The sequence below is a fragment of the Varanus komodoensis genome, unplaced genomic scaffold (genome assembly GCF_004798865.1).
Source record: "Varanus komodoensis strain SLA01 unplaced genomic scaffold, ASM479886v1 scaffold3, whole genome shotgun sequence".
Classification (NCBI taxonomy): Eukaryota; Metazoa; Chordata; class Lepidosauria; order Squamata; family Varanidae; genus Varanus; species Varanus komodoensis.
In genome coordinates, this window is record NW_025335761.1 from 19,778,190 (window position 1) to 19,795,630 (window position 17,441).

Below are 17,441 nucleotides of genomic sequence, written 5' to 3' on the forward strand. Positions count from 1 at the left end.
TAATGCTTTCAACCAATTTGTCCAAAACAGATTTAACCTAACTAGACTATAATTCATTGGATCCCCACCCCCACCCCCGGAACAATCCTTTTAAAAACTGCTGCTCCATTGGCATTCTCCAATTCTCTGATAGACTGATTTTAGGGACATGTTGCATATTTTTGTAAGAAAGTCAACAAATTCATGTTTGAACTCTAGGATAGGTATTGTCTGGGACCAGTGATATTACCTTTCAGTTCACCAGCAAGGCTGAAAATTTCATCATCTGACAATACTATCTGCCTTAACTCTAACCCTCAGACTCCCTTCCTGAATATATATGTTCAGGTACAGGTATCTGTTGTATATTCTCAGATGTGAAGAGAAATTCATTCAGCTTCTCTGCAATCTCCTTATTCACCCTGTGATCCAACTGCTTCTCCAGCTGTTTTCTTCCTTCTAATTTATTGAAAGAATTCTTCATTGTCGGACTTGATGTCTTTAGTAATACGCTACTCAAAATGTTTCTTTGCTTCCATTGTAGTCTGCTGGCTTCTTCCTTGAGCAAGCATATGCTCCCTTTTGTTTTCCTGATTCGGGAAAGATTTGCATCTCTGGAAATAAGCCTTCTCTCCAGTAGCTTCCTTGCCTCTGCTTGACAATCTGTGCCATGGAGGGTGTCCTTTCTACCATCAGCCTTGCCACATTCATCATATTCCAAACAGCTCCTGTTAATATCTTTGCTGATAAGTTTATTTCTTCTGGGATAGCTGCTGCTCATCAAGTGCTATCAAAGTTAATTCAGTTCCTACTTTTTCAATAGCCGATACTGTGCCAAGGATGTTCAACAACATCAGGGATCTTCCTTCCTTCTGCGAGTGACTTTTCTACTGCAACACCAACAAGATTTTTTAATGTCTTCAACATACCTCTTTGATACAACATGCACAACACCTTGATAAAACAGTGTTCTGTGTCTTTAGCTTGCATCTGCCAATGACATCACACCCTAGCAATCTTGCTTGCTTGGGGTTTGTTGGCTCCTTGTCCAATAGCTGCTGGTAATTATGCAGACGTCTTTCCACAATAAGCCCAGAAAAGAAGAAATACTAATACGTTTCTAGAGCTGTAATACAGATTAACTCCGTATGGTGGGAACTGCTTTGTCTCTAATCATATTGAACAGTATGATTCGAAGCTTGCCTGTGTAAAGCCAAACTCTCAGCTCAACCTACCTCACAGGGTTGTTGTTGTGGAGACGAGTTTTTTTTAAAAAGAGGGAATATAAATCTAATGAATGAATAAATAAATAAAGCAATCAGATCAAATATTTTAAGATATTAAAGGATGCTGATTGCTAATGTAAGGTACAAGCTTCAGCCATGTACCTTACAGCATGATGAACAGTTCTCTTGTAGGAAGGGTCAGAAAGGGTGTATGTCCCAACAAAATCAGTTAGATTTTGGATCGTTTGGAATTATGGACCCTGTACCCCAACAAATGCTGCGTATTTCATCCATGTAATTATTGGCCCTGAAAAGAGATATAGGGTGCTGCCACCCCATAATTATACCAGCAGTTGTGCAAAAGTCTAGCAGTTCTGAAGATGCCCAGATAGATAAACATGTTACGTCTCATGGCATAAATATTATGACTAGGGCTCCTGAACTATTTCTAGAATCAAACTGATTCTAACTATTCAATTCCCAGATGTGGACATAAAGACTTACGTTCTTAAGATGTGTAACTTGGAAACTCTAATTTAAAAGAGAAGTGCAAAAGAACAATAATGTTCATTTGCAGGGTAGCTTATTGTGCAGCTTGGTGCAGGAGTCTTTCCAAAAGCTTAGCAGGCAAAGACATCTGGGAAAAATATTTGTCACAGGAGAAATACGTGAATTATTAAAAGTATATATTCCCAGTGAGCCTTTCAAAAGCTTACACAATTCCCCTCAGGGGGAAAACAAATAATTGGGACAACCGGCTTGTAATACAAACCTGTTTTACATTATTTTTTTAATATTGCCCAGAAATCAAAACACATGTAAATTTCAAAGAAAAAGGATTCATGGAGGCTCTTGGATGAAACATTAACAATATGATGCGCGTTGGACTCAAAAAAGAGTGTAATGCTTTCTCTTCAAGCTGTCTGGGATTTTCAGACAGGCAGCAACTACAGTTATTTTCTTTGATTTTGACAGTGCAAGACACTTTAGCAGTGACAAAGTTCTCACAAGGCTTTTCAGACTTTTGCACTAATGATCCCAATCTAAGAATGTGCAGTACACGTCTTACATCTTGGGCATCATTGTTCCATTTATCTGATCCTATGTGCCTACCATGCAAGTACCTACATACAAGGAAAGCTGAAATAAAGGATCTCTAAAAAGAGAAGATTATGGAATTAAACAATCATATGCAGCTGAAAGAAATTTCTGAACAAACCAATGGCCAGAGCTGGGAATAAGAATATACCCATTCAGAAAACTGTAAGATTTAGTCCTCAGTCTATTAAGACTCCATCACTATATGCGCTAAGTAGATTTTTAGCTGGAGAAACACTGATATCCACTTCCCTACCCCACCCACAGGCTTGGCTATGAGACAGATGGCTGTCATTTTCCGGCTGACATAGCTTATGACTGACCTACAAAGCACCTCTTAAGATTAAAAAAAGCAGATCGTGGAAGTCCATGACTCAGGAGAAAAGGGCTGCCCAAGTTCAGGAGGTTTGCATTAAGCAATGCAAACTAAGGCAGTTCAGAAAGGAAAATAAGGGGTTGGGGATGGAAGAAAAAGATTGCATTGCACTTTTGTCAGCAATTCTGTTGCTCTTGCTGGTATCAGTATTTATCCAGCAGATGATTTCCTGAACTATCAGAGTCTAGTGTGGATTCAGCAGAAATTTGTCCTGGGGTTACGTATGGAGTGTTCCCTGACATAACCCACCTTCAAGAGGTAGTTGTCTTGCAGCTGCAGTTGAAAGACCCAAAACTTCAATGAGTGTGGTTGGCTGGAATGCTTAACCAGCCACCCAACAGCCTTGCAACAGAGGGCCTCGCTCACACAATTACCACAGCTGACCATGGCTTCTTAGCCATGGTGGGTCATAGTAGCACCCATGGGATCAATCCAAGTCATGCTTGTTGTGCTACGCTTTATTTATTTATTAGTTATGCTCAGCTATGCTTTGTTATGCTTATTATGTTGTATTTTGTTGTAATTATTTATTGTTTGATTATTTATGGTTTGTAAGCCGTCCTGAGACTTTTTGTAAAGGATGGGATATGAATATCGTTAATAAACAAATAATAAATAAATAAGTCCCCATTGCCATGACTGCTCCTTTTATCCAAACTATGTGAGAGCATTTGTTTTTGTTTGTTTGTTGTTGTTGTTTGGAGGGGTTGTTTAATGAACGGCCTCATGGCCCTACAGCAAGTTAAAGGTTCTGTCTAGTTTGCTAACCACCCCAAAAGCCCACCCTTGCCACTACTGGACAACATAAAAAGCTGCTTCTGGCAAGGGTAATTATGCAAATCAGCTGGCATGCACGGAAATGGATAACAAACCACCACAACTTATTAACCACATTTGTATCATGTGGGTTCAGAGAGGATTCTGCACTTCTCACCAGCTTATTTCTTTCACCATTGAAACACCACTTTCCTGGCCTTCTGTGTGACTGGAACCGCATTTAAACATCCAGATGTGCCACCCGAAGTCACGTATTACTAACACTAGAACAGCAGCGTCTTCTCCATACAGCCTCAGTAAAAACAATGTCTCATAATACCTTAATTCTTTTTGACCTTAATATTGCCTTACAGTACAGCAAATTTCTTGAGGATGTAAATTTCTTAATCTATTTGCAAGTGTACTCATTGCAAAATTTCATATTATAGTAATGATCGTATCAGTAACTGCAACCTCAACACATATATATCTACAGATACATATGCTGATTTGAATTACACTTACAAAAACATAAAATACGTTCTCAACCTCTCAACTCTCCCTCTGTGTCCTCCAAGAGTACCCCACCCAGCACTAGAATCAGGTCACTTCTCAAGTTCCTTCACTGGCTTGTTATCAAGATTTTCATTTGCTGCAGCTCCCAGCTCTTTTACCCTCTCTCTGTACGGCACAAACTTGTGGACTGTTATCTTCTTCTATCCCTGTAGTTACAGGGGTGGGCAGCTTGTGGTCCTCCCAGTGTTTTGACCTACAACTTAGAATCATAGAACGGTAGAGTTGGAAGGGGCCATGAAGACCATCGAGTCCAACCCCCTCCTGTTGCAGGACACCACATTACACCATCCCACTCAGATGGCTGTCCAGTTTCTCCTTGAATGGCTCTAGCCCACCACTGCTCTAGGCAGCTGGTTCCACTTTTGTATTGCTCTGACAGTGAGGAAGTTTTTCTGGGTTGTTGCAACTTGAGCTGATTATTCTGCATCCTAAACTGTGGCATCAGCAAGAAGAGATGTTGACCTTCCTCTTTGTGACAGCCTTTGAGGTACTAGAGGGATATCATGTTCTCAAGGCTGAGCATGCCCAGTTTTCTCAGTGTCTTCTCATAGGCCAGTGTTTCCAAATCCTGGATCATTTTTGTTGCCCTCCGCTGGACCCTTTCTAATTTACCTGCATCTTTCTTAAATCTTGGTGCCCAGAATTGGACACAGTATTTCAGGTGAGGTCTGACTAGTGAGGAATATAGAGGAACTACTACTTCTCATGATTTGGAAGCAATACTTCTGTTAATGCATCCCAAAATTTGTCCTTTTGGCTGCTGCATCACTTTGTTGGCTCATGTTTAGCCTATTGTCCACAATTACTCCAAGCTCTTTTTCTTGTTCAGTTCTGTTGAGCCACATATTCTCCATCTTGTATCAATGCATTTGGTTTCTTCTTCCTAGGTGGAGGACTTGGCGCTTGTCCTTACTGAATCTCATTCTGTTGCTTTCAGCCCAGTGTTCAAGTTTATCAAGATCACCCTGGGTCTTCATTCTGTCTTCTAGGGTGTTTGCTATTCCACCCAGTTTTGTATCATCTGCTATTCCACCCAGTTTTGTATCATCTGCAAGTCTGATTATCTTTCCTTGTATTTCCTCATCTAAATTATTAATAAAGATGTTGAAGGGCACTGGGCCCCAAACTGAACCTGTGGCACCCTGCTAGTTACCTCCATCCTATTTGAGAAGGTGTCATTAATGAGCATTCTTTGTGTCCGATTTAGCAGCCAATTTTGGATCCACCTAATAGTTTTTCCATCTAGTCCAGTTTTTGCTAATTTGCTTATCAGAATGTCTTGTGGTACTATGTCGACAGCTTTGCCAAAGTCTAGGTAGATTATGTCCACAATGTTCCCTCTATCCATTTGGGAGGTTACCCAGTCAAAAAATGAGATTAAATTAGTCTGACAGGATTTATTTTTGATAAATCCATGCTGGCTTCTATTAATCACTGCACTTTCTTCAAGATGCTTGAAGATGGATTTTTTAATAATTTGCTCCAGAATTTTTCCAGGAATTGATGTCAGACTAACTGGTCTGTAGTTCCCAGGTTTAACTTTTTCCTCTTTTTGAAGATGGAGACAACATTAGCCCTTCTCCAGTCATCTGGTACTTCTCCTGTTTTCCAAGATTTATCGAAGATAATAGCCAGTGGTTCTGAGATTTCCTCCGCTAGCTCTTTTATGACTATAGAATGGAGTTCATGAGGGTTCTGGAGATTTCAAAGTATTTATTCCACCTAGGTATTCCTTGACCATTTGTCTGTCAATCTTGGGCTGCCATCTCTCACTTCCAGCTTGCACTCTCTTGATTGCAGACTTCCACCGGCCCTAGCCAGCATAGCCAATGGTGAAGGTTCATGGGATATGTGTCCCTCTAGCTCTTCAAGTTCCCCACCCCGCAGGGTCTTTTAAATGATGCCTGTACCAGGTCCATTACCCCCTGAATACCAAGCCACCTCTTCAAATACTTTGAAGGAAAGCCTCTCCTGAACTACCTCATTTCAGTTTCCCCTTAGCTACTCCTGCACTGCCATGGTTATCCTACTACTCATTGTCAGTAAATCTACCTCACTCCCATACAGCCACACCACTTCATCACCAAGCATAGAATAGGAGCCCTTTGAATGAGGACTGCAGTACCAAATGAAGTGGCCTTCCTAGAACCAAACACAGTGAAATGGAGGAGCTGGCAGACGAGTGAGATGAGGGATAACCACCTAAAGTAGCTAGAACATTAGATTCTATACCAGGTAACACTTGTAGGAAGGGCTAATGGGGGAAAGGAAAGCCAATAGTATGAGAAAGTGATTCAAGTTGTATACAAACTAGTGCAACATTGTGCAACAGTAGAACAACATTATGTTGGTGTTCTCCAGTGGCAGCTCCTGATGACTTCAAGTTTGGCTGTCTACAAACTCTTCCCCCCACCCCAGCAACATCCACTCATGCCCAGCAAGGGCCCTCTTGCCTTGTTTTCCTGCTTGCTTTTGCAGTGAGCCAGTTCCTGTGATCAGGACTAGCAGAGGATTAAGGGTTGCCATGTCGAGAGACCTCTTGCCGATCAGGTATGTGTTTATGTATGTTTTTAATGCTCTTCTACTGTAAGCCACCCAGAGAACATTTGGGTTATGGGGCAGCACAGAAATGGAATTAAATAAATAAATAATCAGATATCAGGCATCTGGAAGAGTGGATAGGAGAAGAGCTCACAGGAGTAATCAGCCAGTTAAGCGTGATGAGGAGCACCTCAAGAGGCAAAGAGCAATATGATTAGGTACCCATGGTGGTACAGTGTACAGGTACTATGGTGGAGAGGAAACAGAATGCAAGAGTGTGTTATGCCTGTCTACCCTGGGAAATAGAACAGAACACTTTCCATGATGGGAAAAAGATCCATCACAAGTGAAGGACCAAGTAAGCCAGTTCGTAAGCTGGGGAGGTGTTGGGCTCTCCCCCACTAGAGACATTCAAAGAGAAACTGGACAGTCATCTGAGCTGGCTGGTGTAAACTGCTGTCCTGCAACAGCAGAGGGTTGGACTCGATGGCCTTCATGGCTCCTTCCAACTCTACTATTCTATGATGAATCTGCCTGCTGCTGACTGGCTGTTTAAACCTTCTTGCTTGGGCTATGTGGAGACGGGTGGGGAAGAAAAGCCCCAAAAAGTCTCCAGCTAACTGAGGGGAAGGTGAGGGAGGTGGCCAAGCTGCCTCAGTGGCCAGGCCTAGCTCCAAAGTGGCTCCTGCTTGAAAAATGAGCGAAGATCTTTGTCTTATGTCCTCATTTTACAGGGATGAAACTCAAGCCTACTAAGTTAACTGACAACTTGTTGCCTAGAAGCTGTCATGTTAAAATAATTACCTGAACAGGGACGTGCCTAGTGGGTGATGATTAACAACTCGGGAAGAGACACTTGGTGAACTGAATGTTCCACAAGAGAAAGAAAGAAGTCTATTAAAATTATAACTTAAAGATGGAAGTGTACAAGATTGCATCAAGATGGCAAGATTTTAATTTTTAATCATGCTATCTTGTAAACTGTTCTTTTTAAAAAATGAAAGGAAGTACAAACAAAACAAGCTGACTTGTAATCAAAGCATCTGGCTTTGGATTCAAAGGGACAGATGCATTTCTCCCTTTTCTGCACTTTTTTGGTACTATTCAGCAGTAATCTCAGAGGGTTTTTTCAGTTTTGTTTTACTTCTTGTTTCTAGGATACAGAATCTCAGCAGTTATGTCAACAAAACACCATGCATGAGGCAGAATGGAGGAAAACTGACAGAGGGTTACCAGAGAACTTTGGCCTGCTAAAATATAAATAAAAGTAATTTAAGGTCTAACAACTTTGCTCAGCTTGAATACTAACCTAATGGTGTGATAAATGAAATGTTTCCTTCATGAAGTTGCTTGAAGCTTATTCTATTAAAATAAGCTAAAATGAGAAGCAAGGCAGCAGAGAGACCTTCCAAGGTAAGTTGAAAGTTAGTTCACTTGTTTTCTCCAAGGACAACACAGGAAAATATTTGCTGCAGAATGTATAGACCAGAGGTGACCAAAATGCACTGGGGGGGGGGGCACTCAAGCAGAAGAGGGAGTGCCATTCCCCCTCCCCCTGCTGAGGATGCCTCAGATGGCTTCATAGCGGGGCTGACCCTGTGTTCATGCATTCATGGCTCCTGATATGACCCCCAAGACACTTTCAGCTTGAGGAAATCCCTGCCTTCTGCAGCCATTTGGGCTGCAGCCTTTGCTGGGTACAAATCTGGCCTACAAAAGAGAGAAAGGCATACAGGTGTGCAGAGGATTCCTAGCACTATCAGGAAAAGACATTGTGCAATTATTCTGTCATTTTCTCCTTCCTGGATTTTCTACAATCAGGAAGATAATAGAAAACACAGAAGAACTACATCCATCTGTATGGATAAAATTCTGTGAATGCAACAGGGCAATGGCATAATAAAAACCACACTTGGGAGGACTTTTAGTCAGATGCAGAAGACATCTGAAGGAATATGGCCAGGGAGGTGGCAGAAGCAGCTGCCTAAGAATGAATGGCACAGAAATAAGGAAAGAGTTGTTGGCCCCCAAACGACATGCAGCAAAGCCTAGACTGTAAAAAAAGGAATACACACAAGTCTGTGGCAAAGGAAATAGGGAGCAAGCTACCAAGGTTTAGAAAGGGGTGAGTTGTGTTTCAGCCTTTTAGGTACCCACGGCTATCCTGCAGAGGTTAGAGTCAGGCTGGAGGATTTCCTTCACTCTTTCTTCATCTCCTTTGTTCTGCAAGCCTCACTTAGGAAGGGGATTAACCCACCCTCCAAAGCTATTTACTTTTCCACAGGGCTTAACTGCAGAGGGAATTAGCTTGCACATATCCATCTACCTATGCCCTGAAGTCCTTTGGCTGGCCTTGCCAGCCAAGCCAAAAATTGTGTTTCCCAGTTTCTCTCTCAACCCCACCCAGCAGAAGCAGCACCAGCACACCACAGCAAAAGAACATCTCTCCGTTTTCTACATGAGTAGAGCCTGATGATCGTGGAGATGAAACTAAGAGCAAAAAAGGAAACAGGATGCTTTAGCTTCATTTCAGTGTTTATGCTACCTGGGGACTGAAGTGTTGGCTCAAACACTGAAACTTTTAGGTTAAGCTCTTAACCTCTAGGACCTCTGGGAAACTCTAAGTTGCTACTCCAGGTATGCCATCAGAAAACAAACGTGCTCCTTGCTGTACTGTAAACTCTTGTCACCACCACCCATTCATTTGAAATGCTTATCTTCTTAGTGCTTGGCAGAAGGAAAAGTACACTATGAACCACTTAGAGCAAAACTAAAACGTTCCAGGTTTAAACACAAGTCAAGACATAAAGGCAAAAAGGACAGATTCTGACTGTGCCCAAAAGGAGACAAGCAGATGAGGGAAAAGTACAGGTCCCAGCCAAACAGTATTATGTATGGGACCTGGAAACCTTGGTTTTGCTCACTTACCATTTATCAGTTTTGTCTGACAGCTCTAACTCGCTAACTCTGTAAGAATCTGGGCTTTTGTTTTGAGATAGGTCAAATTAGTAGAAACCCAAATGGGATCCAAGTCTAACAGAAAAGTGGTGGGGGGTAGGGAGTAAAAATCAATGTAAGAAGCAAGCTACATAATTTTAGTGAAATCCTCTCATTGGAGCATTTAAGGATGGCTGTGATCAACTGATGTTAATATTTAGTGAATGTGGTGCTTTCAAATTATTGCACAGTAAAAAAAAAAGTTACATAACTTGGCTCTTTGGCTGGAACAGCACGCAAGCTGAATCTGGGGACTGCCCTGTATTGGCAGATTTAAATAACTGTTGAGTCATCTAATAACATTTCTGGAGATGAACAGATCAGAACTGAGGCTTATGTAGGAGCTGCTTGAGTGCCTTTCCACACAATGCCAAGCACATTGTACACTGCTCTGGCCAACAAAACGTACATCACTTCAACAGAAACAAGCATTCTATTCCCCATTGCCAAACATTCTCCCCCCAAGGGAGGCTCATTGTGACAGCAATGCCAAGTCTTTTCTTTTTTCACATACTGCCAAGAAGGTATAAATCCCTTGAGAACAACATAATAAAACAAACTGACCCCACAGCCTAATTAGGTCTGCAAACTCATGTGTTTTGGGTCTGTAACACTGCAAGTATAAAAAGATCACAAAGCATCCTCTTGACAGTGGCAAATAGTATCAACATCACAGAACAGCCAAGCATCATGCACAAGCAGCTCTTCAGAGAAAGCAGACAAGTGCTGTTTTAATCTTACCCTATTCCACCCCCACAAAAAGTACCACGCTGATTCCTTTACAAAATCTTACTGAGTTGTTTAACATTTTAACTCTCCCAATAACTTCTGTATCATCTGTTTTGACACTACTAATTAGGCTCAGAATCAGCATATACCACCATCATGGGAAACCACTAGCAAATTAGTTTGTTTGTTTTTTAAAGGGAGTCAAGAAAAACCCTTAGGATAATTTTCAGAGGAAAACTCTTTTAACAGCCTAAAATTTCTTCTGAAAATGCCAAAGTGTATAGAATGTTTCTGTTTCTCCAGGCTTTATTAAAATGTCATAAGGATACTCTTTATACATGTAAAATACATAGGGAATGCCTTTCGTCGCAAACACATTTCTTTTTATTAAACAGAAATAAAAGAGTCTTGTTATTCCACTACAGAAGTGGCTGGAAAGTTGGAATGAAACTTAGGAGATCCAAGTCCTAGTCCCCACTCAGACACAAAGCTCACTGGATAAAATGAGATGAAAGGATAAAATGAAGAAGAGGACCATATAAGTCGCCTTGAGTTTCTTGAAAGGGAAGAAAAGATGGGATATAAATATAATAATAAATATACAGTAGCAAACACTATGCAGAGAAAAAGACACAGATACCAAGCAACAATTGAAAGTAGCTATCACTGGCTTAACCCAACACTATTCCTACTATACAGAAGGAAAACCTCCAGATTCCCCTGCTGCGAACTAAGAAAGGAAATCTTGTCGCTGAGCAGCAGGGGGGAGCTCTTATCTCTCATCACCTGTTTACTGGAGAAAAGAACAATTCACTGTATAAAAGAGCAAATCTGCGGAGGAAGTTGCTGAACAGTTCAGTCCTGTTTATTTCCTGCTGAGTGGCTTTCCAATTATGCAATATTCTCCCATTGAGGGCTGCCTGGCACCAATGCTGCCATCTTTTGGGTAGCAGGTTAAAATTGCCCACTATTCCTGGGCATTCAGTGGCAAATGATGGGCTATGCTAACTGTTATAATTAGGTCTAGTTTTATTGAAACTGTTTAAGATGTTTAGACTGCATTATATTTTATATATTGGAATTTTAGATTTTTAAAATTAGTTTGCTAGAATTTTAAAAATCTATCTCAGATAGATTTATCTGAATCTATCTCAGATACCACAGCTCCTTTGAAGAAAACTTCTTTTCTGGGCTCTCAGCATCTGGCCAAACTGTATAGTAGATCATTTAAATGTATGCAAATTAGGTATTGCTAAGCACTGAGCGTAGGCTTAAAAACACACTTACAATGACAGCCTCTGTCAGGCTGACTTTAGAACGGATCACATGGCAAGCCTGGCAATCACAAAACTGACAGCTGTGCTACTCAACTAAATGACTCTGTCGCCAAATCAGTAGCTTTCTAAGACTGGCATCAATTTCTTTTCCTCCTACTCCAAATTAATTATAACCAACCACTCACATTAACAGAAACCAATGCTAAACCTGGTTAAATGTTCACTGTACTCCAGAATCATAGTGAGGCATTCTCTTAGCACTACCTTTATCAGGTGATTGTGTTGCTATTTTGTAAAATACCCTATACAAATAGGTGAAAGGTGTTTCCCCCACCATTTCAGGCACACCTGGCCAACATCAAGTTTCCTGGAATGTTTGCCCGTAATTTCTGACTTGAACATTTGCCCTTTACTCCTTATTCTCCCCACTCTCTTTTTTACACTGTAGGCATGAGTGACCAAGTGCTCTCCAGATGTTTTGGACAACAAATTCCTTACTTCCTTAACATAGACCATCCTGGCTGGACCTTATTTACTTTATTTTTAAAATTTGACAATCTAGTGACACTGTCTTTCCACTATCAAAATGGCACTTTGGGAGGTTAACAATTTATAGGCACCAAAACTTTGAAATAACACTTGATTAAAACGCAGAACAAAAACAGATTGTGGAAATTGTAGCTTAAAACATATGAAGTGCACCAGGTTGCCTAGCCCTGGCAGAGTGCACCAGCTCCTTGGTAGTATGGTAGTATAGTGTGAAGGACTCCTTAGGCTCAGGGAAAGGCAGACCTGTCCTGTCCTCAGATCCAGAACACCGCTGTGCCGCCCTTCTCCTTTGCCTAGGAGGATGAAGTCCAAGAACACTAGAGACAGCTCTCTGGTTCCACTGTTATTCTGCAGTGGAGACCATTCTACACTGGGGTTATTGAGACCTTGGAGGGAAAGAACAGATGCGAAGCATCCCTAGCCTTCAACTCTTAGGCTGCCGCAATCCACAACTACAGTAATTCCTCTGTTGCAGATAATCCTCAGTGAAAAACAACCTTTTTCAGAAAGTTATCAAAGGCAGTATTGTAGAAGTCACCTAATTTTTTGAAACAGTCACTGTACTTAATAGGTTCAAGCAAACTCAGGTTGCCTGCTAAGATTTACTTGCCTCCAGAATATTATGGGTAGGGTGTCCTACTGATGGGTTCCCTTAATGAATATATCTGATCAGGTATCAGGATTGGCACATTTTAAGAAAAGCTGGGTAGGAAGATATAAGCCTCAGAAGCAAAATAGTGATGGGAAACGCCCAAGCTCTTTCCTTCTACATGCAAAAGGGGCTGCCATCCATGAAAATTCACATCATAAAACTACTTGACATTCCTAGGGAGCAGTTCCTGCTTCTGCAGGAGCTTGGAACGAACTTCATTTTCTCTGAGTTATGACCAGGCTCAACATGCTACAGAATCCAATTATTTAAAACAAAATTAAAACTTAGCTGAGCTCAAGAGGAGGAACTGCAGAGAAGAATTTCATTAGCTATGACAGGTAAAGAGTATTCCCTCCAGCAATGATTTAAACCAACAGTGATGTTGCTCACCATAATTGGAGTGTAGGAGACTCATAAAATGCATAACTCCACTACATGACAGATTTGGCATGAGCCATACATTTAGGCTGACAACTTGCAGTCATTTAAAGAACACCCTCAATGACTCACCCAGCTGGATACGCAACAAGACCACTCTTAGGGTCACAGGCCAGTCCTCTGCCTCCAGAAACTGTGATTCCCAACACCTTCTCCAAGGTCACCTAATCAAAAGAAGAAAACAAGAAAGAAAAAGATGTGAAGAGGTTGAATTCAGCTCGCACACACATGCAACCTTCCCCTCTCCACACATACATCACTTATTTGTTTATACAGTGGATTGCCTCTTCCAGTGAAAGTTGGATTTAGCAAGGAAATCAGCAAAACATGCCACCCGGGTTCCAAGCTGTTCTCTCAAAGTTGATTGAAAATTTGTTGATGTGGAAGACTCTGCACAGAACTAAACAGAGCCTGGTCCATAGCCAGTGGTCTTATTGAAGGGAAAACCAAGAAAAGGCATGGAAGATGCTGCAGAGGGAAGTCAGAGACATGCAGCAATACAGGGACCACCCTGGCCCCTGCCAAATTTTTTACAGCATTTACGATAGCTTCCCATGAAGCTCTATAAAACTGTGGTAGTAACCATACAACATAGCATTAGACCCCTATGGAAACTTCTTCTCCAAAGCTTTCTGAAGAAAGTGGACAATTTTCAGGTAAACAAAAGCAATAATCAGGAAATGCCACCCATTAAGGCAAGGGTGTTTAAACCCCTTTCCACAAAGGACTGATTTGGTTTAGGAGAAGTTCATGGGGCTCCATTCCATTGTGGTGGAGAAGGCCAGGAGAAAAGCAGGGAAGCACCAAAGGTGAAGAGGGAAGAGCCAAAACACTGGCATGCTTTAACTTAAGGCTCTTACTGCCAGTAACTAAGCCTTGGAAGATGGATTTCAACTTTTCAGAATGGAGAAAAATGAGCAAAAGCTGGAAAATCACCAAATGATTAGCGGTAAGGGCAAGGAGAGAGGCCATCTAGGGATGTCCAGAGAGGCAGTTAAGGGCCCCTGAGAGGCCAGATCTGGCTACCAGGCCCAAGGATCTGAAACCCTGCTTTAAGGTTGCAGAGCATACCCATAAAACCTCTGGACTGCCTCTTCTCAAGCCATCTAGACCTATTCTTTATATTAGTAGCAGATAATGCGAATCACTCCATAAGAAAGAACCACACAAAGTAAGCTAGACAGCAGGTAAATGGATTAGCTTCATGGATGCTGATGAAAGATTTGAACTGGGCCTCCTATATGCAAACATATATATGTCTCCGGCACCCCACTAGTCTGTGCAATAAACCAGTCTGGTTTCTGAATCTTGCCTGTCAAATAGTGGCAAGGTGGCCAGATGGAGAGGAACCAGTTCATATAGGCTTAGATCCAAATACCTTCAAGCAGGAGAAAACCTATCAGCAACAGCACATGAACTATGCTTACGAACAGCAGCTGAAGCCTTCTCACAGAGCAGCATCTCAATGTTGCGCCTCCCTTTCTTTTATCAAAAAGATTGTGGCTTTTATTTATGGCACACATTCCTAAACCAGTTCATGATTTTATTGTGTTGAATGCTGAGTCTTCTGTTTTTAGTTACAATACAGTACTTTGTTATATCTTTGGTTACATCTCTAAAAGACCAGTAGGGATGGGTCTTTTGCCTTCATTATTGCTTCATAATTACTATTAGCCATCTTCCAGAGAGTCCAGCCTTCTAAAAGAAAACATTTTCCCACATAGAGCACTGCCAGCCAGCTGCAGGGCACACCTTAAATGTCTGTGGGTTGTATTGCCAGTTTAACCCATAAAGATATCTGGTTACAACAAGCTTATTTCTTTTGCAACATTTCCCACACTATAGAATTTCTTAAATCCTTTCTTCATATGTTAAATAGTTTGGCTAGCTTGCCCTAGATGCAAACTACCAGCCTACAGGTAAAAAGCTTTCATAACCTACTCGCAACCCTCCCCACCATCTTATTTGGTCCCACTCTTCGGCTTGAAGCAGGAAGGGAGAAGCTCCAAAAGGATGCTTCCCATTTCCAAATGTGCATCTGTGATTTTCAGAAAAGCAAAACAAAAGCATTTTTCCTGAGATTATATATTCTGAAAAAAGTACTGATACACAGTTATGCGAGCAAGAGCCAAATGATAACTTATTGCAAAGCAACACTATGCCTGCAGTCCCAAAAGAAAATGTTACCTTTGTTCAATTTGAAATTGTAACAAATATTGCATATTTGTTTGTACAATGATTATGTAAGTGTAGCTACCCCTTAGCTACAAATCATCTTGAATCTTAAAACTCTAGCAAATACCAACAGTAGGCAACCTGGTGCACTCTAGCTGTTTTGGATTATAACTACCACCAACCTCAGCCAGCATGTCCAGTGGTCAAGGATTATGGGAGCTGCAGTGCAGAATACCTGAAGGATAACAGTTTGGGGAATGTGGCACAGAAGTTCCTTCAGTGCAAGAACTTGTATGCACACAAGTTGCAATATGCAAGGACATACTGATACTAATCTCAAAGTTTGCTTCAAAGAGCAGGATCTCTTTGATCCCATCCTAATGCCAAGCACAAGGAAACATCATGAGAAGAATGCTCCAACTTTCATTGTCTCCGATCAATTTGTCCCATCTTCCCAGCGAAAGTATGGTCATATCCAGAAATCCAAATGTTGAGTCAAGCAAGTATCTGCTTTATCAGGTAACACCAAACCCACCCAGATGTCATCTGATTTGGGGGAGCTGCTGCATTTGCACCCTACTTACTTAGAACTGCTAAATCCTTACTTCTGTAAATGTTCCCAAGAAACAAGTTGGTGAAAAGGTTTTTTATGCTTTATGCAAACTGCTTTATGCAACCACATACATGCAGCTATGAAAAAAGGTAAACTACTCTGCTTACATGGAATAACCAAGCTTCCATTTTCAGTGTGGGTGAATTTTCTAGTACTAGAAACCAGCCCATGGTCTCTCACCTGCCTTCAATCCATCACAACATAAAAGGTGCTGGACCCTTTCAGCAGACCATCATCTGCTGATAGAGAAAGAGTGAAAGGCAATATTCAATGGACCATTCAATAATTTCTTAGCAAACCGTCTGGCAAACCTTTCTGTACAAAGTAGTAGAGAAAGATTTATAGCAACAAATGCACTTCACAAGCCAAAGAAAAATCTCCTTAATTTAATAACAAGAAAAGACAGCATCCCTTGTAATCAATAGATCTGCCACTCAAATGCACCATGCAAACTGTTATCAGCGCAACAGCAACATATTGATGAAACCAAACATTACACGTGGAAAACAGAAAGTACTCCGATGTCCTAGGAGAGAATTTGTTTACTGCAGTGCTTCATTTTAGTAAGGGCTGAGAGGCACTGAGAACCATAATTGCAAAGTTTTCCAGGAGCTGGGTCCTTGTGTTATTTCACTCAACCGCCTCTAGACTCTTTCCCTTTGCCTCTTTTAACTCCAGAAAAACTGCTAAACCTATTTGACCAGAGAGGAAACCAACACCAAGAAAAATGAAGGTGTAGTTCCCCATGCGGCCACCACTCTACTGTACTGCCTTCCAATCTCTGAAGATAGCTCCTCTGTGCACAGTCTTAAACAATGATTAGTCAATTAAGGATTGCTGCTGGGATAGTTTTGCAATTGACCTCGCTTGTAGAGGGGTGAAAGATGAGAAGGGAACTGTGTGGTTTACAAGGATCAGATGTGCTGAAGAACAAGTACACTCAATCCCCAAAATATATCTTATAAACATGCACTGTCAGCTTCAGGGTGTCCTGCATTTCCAGCTACAAGCCAATAAGAAGGGGGCTGGAAGGAAAGGGATTACCTTCTTCATCTTTCCTCCATAGCCACTGGAAGTAGCTAGATTTGTGGACCAGAAGGCAGTACATAGACAGTACCACAGGCTTCAACTTCAGAACACATGTCCCAGTACCTCTGCAACAAAAAGCTTGCACTCTCAAATTGAGCGCTGCTGGGCTTCATCAGGCAAGTTCAGTTCGGAACACTAATTACAACATGCCATTCTGCTTGTGGCAGGGGTGGGGTGAGGTGAGGTGGGGTGGGGGGATGTCAGCATTTTTACTGCAAGACCTTCATGTGGGGATTTTGTAACACAGCTGTAATCTGTTCACTTTGGACAAAGGCTGGAAGTGAGAAGGGCTGGCTTCTAACCAAGCAGTTCTACTTGTTTAAAGTCTCTCTCTCTCTCTCTCTCTCTCTCTCTCTCTCTCTCTCTCTCT

At 41.5% G+C, this 17,441-nt stretch overlaps 1 protein-coding gene across 5 annotated transcripts in view; it reads right to left on the bottom strand.

Moving 5' to 3' along the window:
- MAPKBP1 (mitogen-activated protein kinase binding protein 1) overlaps positions 1 to 17,441 on the bottom strand; it is a 138,451-nt gene that overhangs the window by 83,689 nt on the left and 37,321 nt on the right. For all 5 annotated transcript variants that reach the window (XM_044436370.1, XM_044436369.1, XM_044436366.1 and 2 more), the window contains exon 3: positions 13,267 to 13,358. In XM_044436370.1, coding sequence (XP_044292305.1) covers positions 13,267 to 13,358 — 92 coding nt within the window. The remainder of the gene's footprint in view (positions 1 to 13,266; positions 13,359 to 17,441) is intronic.